Source organism: Diaphorina citri, unplaced genomic scaffold, assembly GCF_000475195.1.
Source record: "Diaphorina citri unplaced genomic scaffold, Diaci psyllid genome assembly version 1.1 scaffold285, whole genome shotgun sequence".
NCBI lineage: Eukaryota > Metazoa > Arthropoda > Insecta > Hemiptera > Psyllidae > Diaphorina > Diaphorina citri.
The window spans coordinates 47,573-60,287 of record NW_007377721.1 but is presented as its reverse complement, the minus strand read 5'-3'; the positions used below and the strand labels follow the sequence as shown (position 1 = coordinate 60,287).

General features: G+C 39.8%; 1 protein-coding gene across 1 annotated transcript; it reads left to right on the top strand.

Moving 5' to 3' along the window:
* Nucleotides 1–2,750: 2,750 nt before the first annotated feature.
* On the top strand, nt 2,751–9,391 carry LOC108252120 (electron transfer flavoprotein-ubiquinone oxidoreductase, mitochondrial; the record flags this gene model as incomplete). Its single annotated transcript, XM_026822022.1, has 5 exons — nt 2,751–2,938; nt 5,313–5,521; nt 6,086–6,265; nt 8,063–8,296; nt 9,120–9,391. Coding segments are annotated over 5 exons (975 nt in total), but the record flags the coding sequence as incomplete, so codon positions are not given.
* Between the last annotated feature and the right edge of the window lie 3,324 nt (nt 9,392–12,715).

The following is a 12,715-nucleotide window of genomic DNA, read 5'->3' as shown; positions in this document are numbered from 1 at the left end:
GAATGAAATCTCAATATTTCCCGTAGGCGCTAGGCGTTAAAAAGGTCTACTGGAGATTGAAAATAAAATAAATACCTACCTTCAAACTTTTGCCACCCATTTCAATCTTCTTTCCATCCCTTCTCTACCTCATCTCCCAACTCTCTCCCTCTCTTCCCTCTGCAGATATCCCTCTCTTCCCTTTTATTCCCCCCTCTCCTATTTTATTCTCTATGTAAACACAAACAGTCTCTCTTTTTTTTTTTACTTTTTCAATACCTAACAATGACGTGAATTATATTAATTTGAGGCTATTTATTATTCATCATCATTCACTTCTAATAGGGAAATAATAAATGGATGGAGTGGCCAATCAATAGTCAAATAGGGTGGCCCTAGGCAACCCATAAGTTGAAGAAAAGCTAAGACCCTGGGCCCTGTTCCACTATATTGGTATAAGTGGGGCCGTCGGCTTTACTAAACCTCACTGCGACCTGGTCAGATCTTTTGTGACCTGTTCCACTAAGTTTAAAGTAGCTTCATGGATTATTCCCAGAAAAGGACTAAAGAGCCAGGCTAGTTAGCTTGGAGGGTAGTGCGTCTGCCTTGTAAGCGCTAGGTCGCAGGTTGGATTCCGCCCGGAGCGGATTTTCCCTTTATCAAACCTATAAAAAAAAATGAAATTCTCAAAAAATGGTTGGGACTCCAAGGTAATGAAAACCTACAATACTTTCATTTTTCTCTCCCTCCTGTAGGAACCTACATGACTCTGATATTTCAACGTACATTATACTGTGGGTTTTGACAAAGGGATGGTGTTATATTATTTGATGGAATAAATTTCAACTCATTAGTGATTAGCGGCTTGTGAAAACGAGAGATTGTGAAAAAAGTGAGTGAGTTAGAGAGAAGAACTACTCTTTTTAGTGAACTACTCAGTCAATGAGTCAGATCCTAAAACATTTGACTCACACTTCAACTCCCTATCCCTATACATAGGTATACTGCGTAGTCCACTGAAAAGAGTAGTTCTTTTTTACTTAACTCACTCATTTATACATCTGAAACACCATATTAGAGTACAAGGATGAAAAGAAGAAGAAGAAGAAGAAGAAGAAGAAGAAGAAGAAGAAAAACTTGTAAATTTTGATAAAAAATTAAATTCTACGAATGAAATCTCAATATTTCCCGTAGGCGCTAGGCGTTAAAAAGGTCTACTGGAGATTGAAAATAAAATAAATACCTACCTTCAAACTTTTGCCACCCATTTCAATCTTCTTTCCATCCCTTCTCTACCTCATCTCCCAACTCTCTCCCTCTCTTCCCTCTGCAGATATCCCTCTCTTCCCTTTTATTCCCCCCTTCTCCTATTTTATTCTCTATGTAAACACAAACAGTCTCTCTCTTTTTTTTTTACTTTTTCAATAACAATGACGTGAATTATATTAATTTGAGGCTATTTATTATTCATCATCATTCACTTCTAATAGGGAAATAATAAATGGATGGAGTGGAGAATCAATAGTCAAATAGGGTGGGCTCGGACATCCCATAAGTTCAAGAAAAGCTAAGACCCTGGGCCCTGTTCCACTATATTGGTATAAGTGGGGCCGTCGGCTTTAATTAACCTCACTGCGACCTGGTCAGATCTTTTGTGACCTGTTCCACTAAGTTTAAAGTAGCTTCATCGATTTATTCCCAGAAAAGGACTAAAGAGCCAGGCTAGTTAGCTTGGATGGTAGTGCGTCTGCCTTGTAAGCGCTAGGTTGCGGGTTCTATTGCGCCCGGAGCGGATTTTCCCTTTATCAAACCTATAAAAAAATGAAAGTCTCAAAAAATGGTTGGGATTCCATACCTTAAAAAGGTAATGAAAACGTACAATAGTTTCATTTTTCTCTCCCTCCTGTAGGAACCTACATGACTCTGATATTTCAACACCCTGTAAGAGAGAAACATTCTACAATAAATGCTATGTTTTGCCGTATTTTACAAAATTATGCACCATTTATTATTTGAGTTTTTGTTACCACAGTGCTTCCTGAGTGAGAACTGAACACTGCACATTGCTTTCCCTAAACTTCCTCTTGTATTAAAAAATTCAACTGCCAGGGTTAGCCCCGGAATCGAAGAGAGAAGGAGGACAGGATAGGAGAAAGCCAGCCGTTCCGAGAACGAACCTTATCTGTATGGGGGAAAGTTTGCCCCGATCCGCGATCTAGTGGTTAGTTACAAGGCAGACGCTCTACTTTTCATTCTAACGAGGCTGGCAAGTGGCAACTGGCAACCCATCACACTGCTTGATTTGAAGCTTTTCCATTGGGGAAAGCAATAGTTTAGTGTGACGATGACAAATGGTGTTTATATCAATAAAGGTAACGCTCTTGCACATCTATGTCGTATACAGGGTGACCCTCTCCCTGAGTGTTAGTTTACCCCTCGGTATAAGCCCGATTGGGCTCAAAATACAATAAGAAATTTGTATATGTTTAACTTTTTTTGATCAAATTTTATCAAAATTGGACATACCACTAAAAAAATTCATACAGCCACTTTAATTTCTCAAACATCAGCAACAAAAGTCTAGATTTCCTGGTCCTTTATTTTAACTAAAGGAGTTATTTATTATTTATTTACCTTATTTATACTGTCGGCTAAGACTAAAAAGTCCCATTATGCCGATTCACATAGCCATGTTGATTTCCAACCTTCGATAGAAGAGGAACATTAAGAAGAAAAAGAATGCCGATAGGAGTTAAAAATCCTTTCTTTGAATCCTGTTCCAGGATTTCAACACATACGGAGGTTCGTTCCTGTACCACCTGAACGAGCCATCCCCTCTGGTAGCTGTAGGGTTCGTAGTGGGTCTGGACTACACCAATCCCTACTTGAGTCCCTTCAAGGAGTTCCAGAGATTCAAAACCCATCCTGCCGTGCGACCCGTGTTTGAAGGCGGAAAAAGGTACGTTTGAACATGGTGAAAGTTAAAAAGAAGAAAAGGATAAAATAAATAAATATGTAGTCGAAATTTTACATGGCTGACTTTGGCTGAAATCTAAAGGCCTGAGCATTGCGAACTCTTTTTGAGCTTTTTCATAGGTTCTGCGTTAAATAGTGGCCGAACCGTACATTTCTCAAGGTCACTTTTGATCATCATAAATTATCCCAGCTGTCTGCAAAATTTGAGCGACCTGTGGCTAAAGGTAAAGTCGTGAGAAGCGCTAGTTCCTTTTGAGTTTTTTCCCCGTATAGCCCTAAATAGCGGAACTTTGATCCGGAATAACGGCCGAACCGTACCTTCTGGAAACAGGGCCCAAGGATATTTTTGATCTACATAATTTATCGAATCTCTGTGCCAAGTTCGAGCAACTTTGGCTGAAATCTACAGGCCTGAGCATTGCGAACTCTTTTTGAGCTTTTTCAAAGATTCGGTGTTCAATGGCGGCCGAACCTTACACTTCTCGAGGTCCGGCCCCCGGACACTTTTGCTCATCATTAGTTATGGAAGCGGTCTGAAAAATTTAAGCGACCTGTGGCTGAAGGTAAAGTCGTGAGAAGCTCTAGTTCCTTTTGAGCTTTTTTCCTGTATAGCCCTAAATAGCGGAACTTTGGTCCGAAATAACGGCCGAACCTTAACGTCTAGTCTACTACACTTCTAGAACTGTAATCTAAAGTTATGAAATGTAACCATCACGAAAACTTTGTCTACGAGAGATTATGGACTTTTTTCCTGTAAAAGCCAAGTTTGGGGAGTAAGTTTTTCATTTTATTTGACCTGTCAAATTCAGGCTGGATATTTAATCAAAGACAAAAACACACATGTACGTGATAGGAAAAGGGAAGGGGGATAAGAGAGAGAGAGGAAATTGAGTGCTAGGGAAAATGGAAAAGAGGGAGAGGAAGAAGAGATAGAGGAGAAATTGAGGACTAGGGAAACAAGAAGAAGAGAGAGTGATATGGAGGTAGGGAACGTGTTTACCTCTAATGGAAATAAATTCCAAATACTGTTGGACTTTAGAACTACAAGTTTTGAAAGCATCCCCAACCTGTAATTCCTGGATATATCCTGTTTTCACTTTCACTGTTCAGTTTTTTTTTTTTTTTTTTTTTTCCCCCTCTCTCTCTCTCTCTCTCTCTCTCTCTCTCTCTCTCTCTCTCTCTCTCTCTCTCTCTCTCCCTCCCTCCCTCCCTCCCTCCCTTTCTCTCAGTTCGTTCTCTTTATCTTGTTCTCATGGAATACCACCTCTATACAACAAGGTATTATGAAACAAAAGATTTCCAGCTTGTTAATATGCAAATAGAGTGAGAATGATTGATGTACCTAACCTTACTCAGGTAACTCATTTCTAATACATAGCAAACTACCTTTTATGTAGATTGTAGGGATCAGAAGAAAAAATTTAGGGAAAATGTACCTAACCTTATGTAGGTAAATCAGCTCTGATGGATGAGGTAACTTCCTTTTAGATTCAGAATAAAATCATTAAGGATTAGGAGATTTTTTATTAGCATTTTGACCTCAATCAAACTCAAATGCGTCCGATACACCAGAGGCACAAGTAGGGATACACAGCAAAGGGCATAGTTGAATATTGCGTGCGATGTGTTGAGGAGCTGGAGTTTGTTCTTTTCCGAGAGAACAATGTGCGAGTAAAGTTCACCGAGGTGAAAGTAGGAGAGAGTAATAAAGAGAGCACTGCTGTAGAGAACGCTCCCGGGGAGGTTTGAGGGAAAGAGGGGCTCGATGGCAAAGATTTTGTTGAGATATTTCAAATGCATTAGTTTTGTGTTTATTACATATGTAGCACTAAGATTAGTTAACTTCAGATTTCAATCAGAAAAAAAACTCATATGTTTCCATCGAGCAAAAACACTGCAAATCATCATTATTTTGTATTTTGACTCTTTACTGCAAATTATCATTTGCATTATACTCTTCCCTGCAAATTATCATTTGCATTTTGACTCTTCACTGCAAATTAGGTATCATTTGTATTTCAATCTTCACTGCAAATTATCATTTGTATTTTGACTCTTCACTGCAATTTATCATTTGTATTTTGACTCTTCACTGCAAATTCCCATTTGCATTTTGACTCTTTACAAGAGAGGGTACTTGCTCAGAAGTCACGTCAATGGAAAATAGCTACAAAGAGGAACTGTCACAAATGAGCAGTGATCAGTGTTATTATAGGGTTAGGTTAAACGCAAAAAAGAGCTTTCTTTTTCATTGTTGTGGCTTTTGAATAGTTACCTGACTGAGTGTATTAGTGAAAGTGAATTGATCTTAATTTTATATAAATAATTGTGAAATATAATCTTTGTTCTGTTCTCAGGATAGCATACGGGGCCCGTGCCCTCAACGAGGGTGGTCTGCAGGCCATCCCCCGCCTTACATTCCCCGGGGGCTGCCTAGTTGGTTGTACGGCAGGGTTTCTCAACGTGCCCAAAATCAAGGGCACCCATAACGCCATGAAGAGTGGTATGTTGGCCGCGGAGGCCACGTATGAAGCACTTGCAGAGGCTGGGGATGAGGTGTCCACAGGTGCGTGCAGGGGGCGTAGGTTAAGAACCACTGAATCTTCACAGAGATTGGTGTAATCAAAGGCAGTTGGAGTTAATGGGAACGTATGTAGGTTTGGATCTATACAGAGATCTATTGAGGTGGCCTGAGGTACGTGAGGGATGCGTTGGTTTGGAACCACTGAATCTTTACAGAGATGTATTGGTGTGACCGCAAGTATGTTGGGTTACGGGGGACGCAAGTTTGGAACCCCTGCATCTTCACAGAGATGTATTGGTGTGACCGCAGGTACATGAGGGGCGTAGGTTTAGAACCCCTGAATCTACAGGGTATTCCACGAACGACTGTACAACGCTTGAGGGTTGATGCAGGGCCTGAAGGGCTACCAGAAAAGTGTAGGTATTTGGTCTGGTCCGATTTTCAACAGGGGAGGAGTTATTTCGGATTTTCTGTTTTTCGACTTTTTTCATACCTTGTCCTCTTAAAATGAATATATCTTTTGAACTAATAAAGATATTAAAAAACTCATTGCACCATTGAAAAGAAAACAAAATGTGCTATAAAAAAATATTTTGTCATCCCCAGGTCTCGAACCCAAGTCCTACGAGGACAAGATCAAGTCCAGTTGGATTTACAAAGAACTGAAGGAAGTCCGCAACTGTCGACCATCGTTCCATAGCAAGTTGGGTTTGTGGGGAGGTTTGGCCTACTCTGGTGCTTCCATTATGATGAAGGGCATCGAACCCTGGACCTTCAAATGGAACAGTGAGTTGAATGGATTTTTTTTCTTTGTTTTGAGGCACTTTTTTCCAAGAGGTTTGATAGAGGGAACTGTAACTGGTAATGCCTTATAGTTCCGAAATCGAAGAGAGAAGGAAGACAGGATAGGAGAAAAACAGCCATTCCCAGAACGAACTTTATCTGTTCAGGATAAAATCCGCCCCGGGAGAGAATCGAACCCGCGACCTAGCGCTAATGAATACAATAATACAATATAAGATTTAAGATTTTGAAGTTGACCCCAATGGGGCCAACCCTGGCTCCGACCTAAATTTGGCAACTACTTTATAAAATGGTATTTCAAAAGATAAAACACTGCCCTAAATAATGTCAGCTTCTCCGGGCCGCAAAGTTAAAAATTCAACTCACAGGTGGGGCCTTCTACACGGGCCTTTGCGGGCTTTCGCGGGCCGCAGAAATGAACTCGCTGGCCGCGGGTTGGACAACCCTGTTCTAAGCGCTATTTATCTTTAAAAATATTTAGGACATGAAAAATCCGTGTAACCACTGTGCAATGTGAGATGCCACAGCAAGTTTAGTGCTTCCATACTGCACACAGGTTAAAGGTTGTATCAAAGGTTGCGTACCGTACCTTTGATACAATATTTATGCTGCAGCATTTCTGCTCATTTGAAATCCTACCGTACAGACATACCGTTGGGTCAGGTTGGTATGTGCTACCTTTGTGCTCCTCATTGGGGCCTTTGAAAGTAAATTAAAGCGAACCTCTACCTTTGGAATTTAAAGCCGTAACCGAGGGAAAAGTACTGAAAGTAAAATACTTGATGAAGGGAAAGTACTCAAAGTACAAGGGTAAGTGATAAGGGGTAACATAGAAAGTTAACCTGAGCCTAAATATTCCAGGGGAAATGGACAGAGGCCTTTGAGACCTACCGGACTAGGTAAAAGGTAATCCATCCCACCTTTTTAGCTTTTTTTTTTGCCTGATGTTTTTTTAATGAGCGAAAAAAGTGAAAAAAGGTCCGCTCCGTTGGGATAGGTAATTGTGAATGAAATTGGATTAAAATGAGATCCAAAGGGTTCGTATTAATGAAACAAGTCAAACAAGTGTTTGTAGTGCTTATGGAGGTTTCTGTTTCATTCTGTTGTATAATAGATGAATATGAAACCCGGTGTGCTATCTTGTCAGTTCTATGTTCTATTAATGAAACAGCAATGGTCTGAGAAAAACTGCCAGGGTTAGCCCCGGAATCGAAGAGAGAAGGAGGACAGGATAGGAGAAAGCCAGCCGTTCCGAGAACGAACCTTATCTGTATTGGGGAAAGTTTGCCCCGATCCGCGACCTAGTGGTTAGTTACAAGGCAGACGCTCTACTTTTCATTCTAACGAGGCTGGCAAGTGGCAACTGGCAACCCATCACACTGCTTGATTTGAAGCTTTTCCATTGGGGAAAGCAATAGTTTATTGTGACGATGACAAATGGTGTTTATATCAATAAAGGTAACGCTCTTGCACATCTATGTCGTATACAGGGTGACCCTTTCCCTGAGTGTTAGTTTACCCCTCGGTATAAGGCGAGCCATTCACGCTAAGACCGTCTCACACACCTAGGTCTGTGAGATTGAGCCCAAGATTGAGCCCGATTGGGCTCAAAATACAATAAGAAAATTGTCTATGTTTAACTTTGTTAACTGTTTAACTTTTTTTGATCAAATTTTATCAAAATTGGACATACCACTAAAAAAATCCATACAGCCACTTTAATTTCTCAAACATCAGCAACAAAAGTCTACATTTCCTGGTCCTTTATTAAAAAAAAAGGAGTTATTTATTATTTATTTACCTTATTTTTACTGTCGGCATCGGAGTGCAAACCCGTTGACTATCCCAAACCCGACGGTCAGGTCAGCTTTGACCTCCTCTCCTCTGTAGCGCTTACCGGTACAAATCATGAGGGTGACCAACCAGCACATTTGACGCTGAAAGACGACTCAGTACCGGTGAATACTAACCTGGCTGTGTATGATGGACCTGAGGGAAGATTCTGTCCCGCTGGTAAGTTGGAAAATAATAACACCCAAAATTATGTTGAAAGTTTGGGGCCGAAAAATGATAATAGGACTCTAAAGTCTCTTTACATTACATTGAAATGGGGGTCTTTTCTGACGAAATTCCTGTGTGCGGAGTCCAGTATGTAGGGTTAAAAGTCCTTTTAACCCACCTGGCAAAGGATTTTAGTGTTTTTTTTTCTTTTTTTAGAAGAAGGATTTATAGGATTATAGGTCGTATATGGGACGTTTTTTTCTGCGGTGTCGATTGATCGGCGGCGATCGACCATTGTATAGAGGTGTAGACGCTGCGCTGGTTTACAGACTATACCTACTAACTTTCTATCTATGGTTTTTATTTTTTTTTTTTTTTTTTTTTTTTTTTTTTTTTTTTTTTTTTTTTTTTTTTTTCATAGTTTGAGATGTCTGTATGTTGTAATTATGTGTGTTTTTAGATCAAATCTTGTAACATTTGAGCCATATGTATCAGGTCGCAAAATCTAGCATACATTATGTAGGTATGTACATATCTTCTTTGCGGTCCCAGGGAAAAATATTAAAAATAAGATTTTATTTCTTTGGTCGTTTTTTTTTTCATAGTTTGAGATGTCTGTATGTTGTAATTATGTGTGTTTCTTTTAGATCAAATCTTGTAACATTTGAGCCATATGTATCAGGTCGCAAAATCTAGCACACATTATGTAGGTATGTACATATCTTGGATTTTTGACGAAATTCTTTGTCATTGAAAATTCGAAGATCCATAATGATTTTTTTTCTTGACACTACAAAATCAAATTTTAAAATCCTCGTCTGTTAATCTGTTGCAGGTGTGTACGAGTATGTACCACTAGAAGATGGTTCTGGGGAGAGACTGCAAATCAACGCTCAGAACTGTATTCACTGCAAGACGTGCGATATCAAGGATCCCACTCAGAACATCAACTGGGTTGTACCTGAAGGTGGTGGTGGCCCAGCTTACAATGGAATGTAAGAGTAGTACTCCCGAAGAAGATAAAAGCACCAACTTTTACGATAATTAGATCCATAAGTACAATTGATTGCTACTGAATACATACTTGGAAAGAAAGAAGAAGCAAAATGATATTTTATATGTATTAATTATGAACCCTTTAAACCATCTAAATCCGAAATTCGTTCTCCATCCATAAAATTTTTGTCGATGGTGGGATTCGAACCCGGGACCTTCTGCATGGCAAGCAAGCGCGTTACCACTGGACCAACCGTGCCCCCTATTCCTTCTTATTCCTCCTTCCTCCTATTCCTCAGTCTCCTACCCTCTCGTTTGATATATCTTTCTTTCCTCACTTTTTTTTGCCTTTTTCCTTTCAGCAAAAACAGGTCAAAAAATCTCTCAAGTCATCAATGCTGCTCTTTTTTCTTGACTTGAGGCCTTTTTATCCGCCGTCTTATCCTTTTATTTTTCGTCAAACTCTGAAAGTCTGAACTCAAGTAGCTTTTTTTTTTTTTTGAGATTCCAGTATTACTTGTGTATAAGAGGATCTGGATTTGGGAGAGATTAGGAATTCGACAAACTCTGTAGGCTTGAACAGCTTTTATATCTGGGTTTCTTGAAATCTGGTACTATTTTTTGTCGATCGGTTTAAATTTCGGCAATATTCTTTCCTTATCTAGACCCAGCTGAGGGTACTTGTTCTCCAAATGTTAGACCCTGTACAAAACCAATGTCTGAGATTAGCTACGGGTGCTTTCCGTAGCAGTCCTACAGCTAGCCTAGAAGCCGAAACATCTGAACCAAACTTGAAAATCAGAAGATCGATCCTCACATGCAACTACATAGCCAAGGTGATGCACCACAACTCTACTAATCCCAACTTCAAAAGAATCAATAATCCGCCTTACAAAGTTCTCTATGAAAACTCAACCAAACTAAACCCGACTGTTGGCATCCAAAGAGAAATTCTGATGAATGATATCCCCTTCCATAAGGTCATACTCCAGAGAGAACCAAAAGAATCTTGGCTCCATAAGAAACCTTCTTGTAACTTATCTCTCACCTTATACAAGAAAGATGGAATGCCACATCAAGTTTTCCAACAAGAATTTCAAAGAAACATGAACGAGAATTATGGCGACTTTGTCCAAGTGTATACCGACGGATCTAAGAGTGATTCAAGTGTTGGATGTGCATTTGTCATCCCCCAACTTCACATTGTTAAAAAACAAACACTGAACCCAAAATCATCCATATTCCATGCTGAACTCCTTGCCATCTCTGACGCTGTATCAACCATTAAAAGTCAGTCCATAGGAGAAGCTGTCATCATCTCAGACTCTCTAAGCGCTCTTCAGGCCATTTCATCCATGTCACACTCAAATCCACTTGTCCAATCCATTCATGAAGAAATCTCTACCATCCCCAACTCCACCATAAAGTTCTTCTGGTGTCCAAGTCACGTAGGAATTGCGGGAAATGACGCGGCGGATCTGGAAGCAAAATCAGCATTAGAAAACCCAATTTCCCATGACGTTTTATTCCTGGAAGAAATCAAAACCCTAACCAAAATGCATTTCATCCATATTTGGAACAATACTTGGACTGAGACCAACCCAGCTCACAACAAATTAAGAAGAATAAAAGCTTCCATATTCCCCTGGTCATCATCATGCCAGAAATCAAGACTGGATGAAGTTTGCATCATGCGCTTGAGAATTGGCCACACCAAAGTCACCCACTCATTCCTGTTTAAACGAGAAGACCCGCCCACCTGTGAAAAGTGCGACGCCCCCCTTACAGTAGAGCACATCCTGTTGTCCTGCCAGAACATGCGATTCCGCCCGAGCTCATTCACCAACCTTTCCATGTCCGACATCCTGAAAGATGACCCTTCTTCCATTGACGTCCTCATGCGTTTCTTGAAAAGAAACAACTTCCTCAAACTCCTTTAGATAGTTTTTTTTTTCTCTGCAAATGGCCTTGTTGCTAAATTGTATCAAAAATAAATAAAAATAAAAAATAACAATTAAATGTTTTTAATTAAAATTTGGCTTGGCATTAAAAATGTCCAAGTGTGCAGCAATATATTCTAATCAGGCACGGAAGCCAACGGATAATATTTTAATATGAAAATGTCAAATTAATAAACCAAGAGTAAAAGGTCCAGACTCCAGATTCAGATCTTGAAAAGAAAATTAAAAAAATCTTTATAAAATTTCAATGGCCAAACTATGAGTACTTACAGGCCTAGATGAATGAAAAGAACGGAGGGGAGAAAAAACTCGAGTGTTAAAATGACCAAAACTAAGAGCTCCATTATTTTTCGGAAGAGAGAAGGAAGACAGGATAGGAGAAAAACAGCCATTCCCAGAACGAACTTTATCTGTTCAGGATAAAATCCGCCCCGGGAGAGAAACGAACCCGCGACCTAGCGCTTACAATGTAGACGCTCTATCTTCCTACCTAACTAGGCTGACAAAAGAGGTAACAATAACAACATAGGTCTTATCGTCCGGCAATTGAATAGAGAAGGGGAACAGAATAGGAGAAAGACAGTCGTTCCGAGAACAAACCTTATCTGTTTTAAAGTTCGCCCTTATATTTATAATTTGCTGTTATTAGCACGGTATAGGCTTAACCCAACTTTCAGGACTGTTTGCCCATACACCTAAGCCTCAGAGTAGGCCTTTTTGTATATGAGAATGTTATAACTTGTAATGAATACAATAATACAATATAAGATTTGAGATTTTGAAGTTGACCTCAATGGGGCCAACCCTGGCTCCGACCTAAATTTGGCAACTACATACTTTATAAAATGGTATTTCAAAAGATAAAACACTGCCCTAAATAATGTCAGCTTCTCATCTTTTTTTTTTTTAATAAGTTTCCATTTATATTTCATCGACAAAAAACTCAGAACATACATTTTTCATATAAATGGTATACCCACCCGTATAAGCAGAGCTTGTATCTTTGGGCGTTCAAAAAATATTCAGGGGACTAAATAAACACTCTGTATATTCCTTTCAGAGGGTGACAACACCTTCCTAAAGCCAGCATCGGAGTGCAAACCAATCGAGTACCCCAAACCCGATGGTCAAGTCAGCTTTGACCTCCTCTCCTCAGTTGCACTTACCGGTACAAATCATGAGGGTGACCAACCAGCACATCTGACGCTGAAGGACGACTCAGTACCGGTGAATACTAACCTGGCTGTGTATGATGGACCAGAGGGAAGATTCTGTCCCGCTGGTAAGTTGGAAAATCATAACACCCAAAATTATGTTGAAAGTTTGGGGCCCAAAAATGATAATAGGACTCTAAAGTCTCTTTACATTACATTGAACTGGGGTCTTTTCTGACGAAATTCCTGTGTGCGGAGTCCAGTATGTAGGGTTAAAAGTCCTTTTAACCCACCTGGCGAAGGATTTTTTTTTAGAAGAA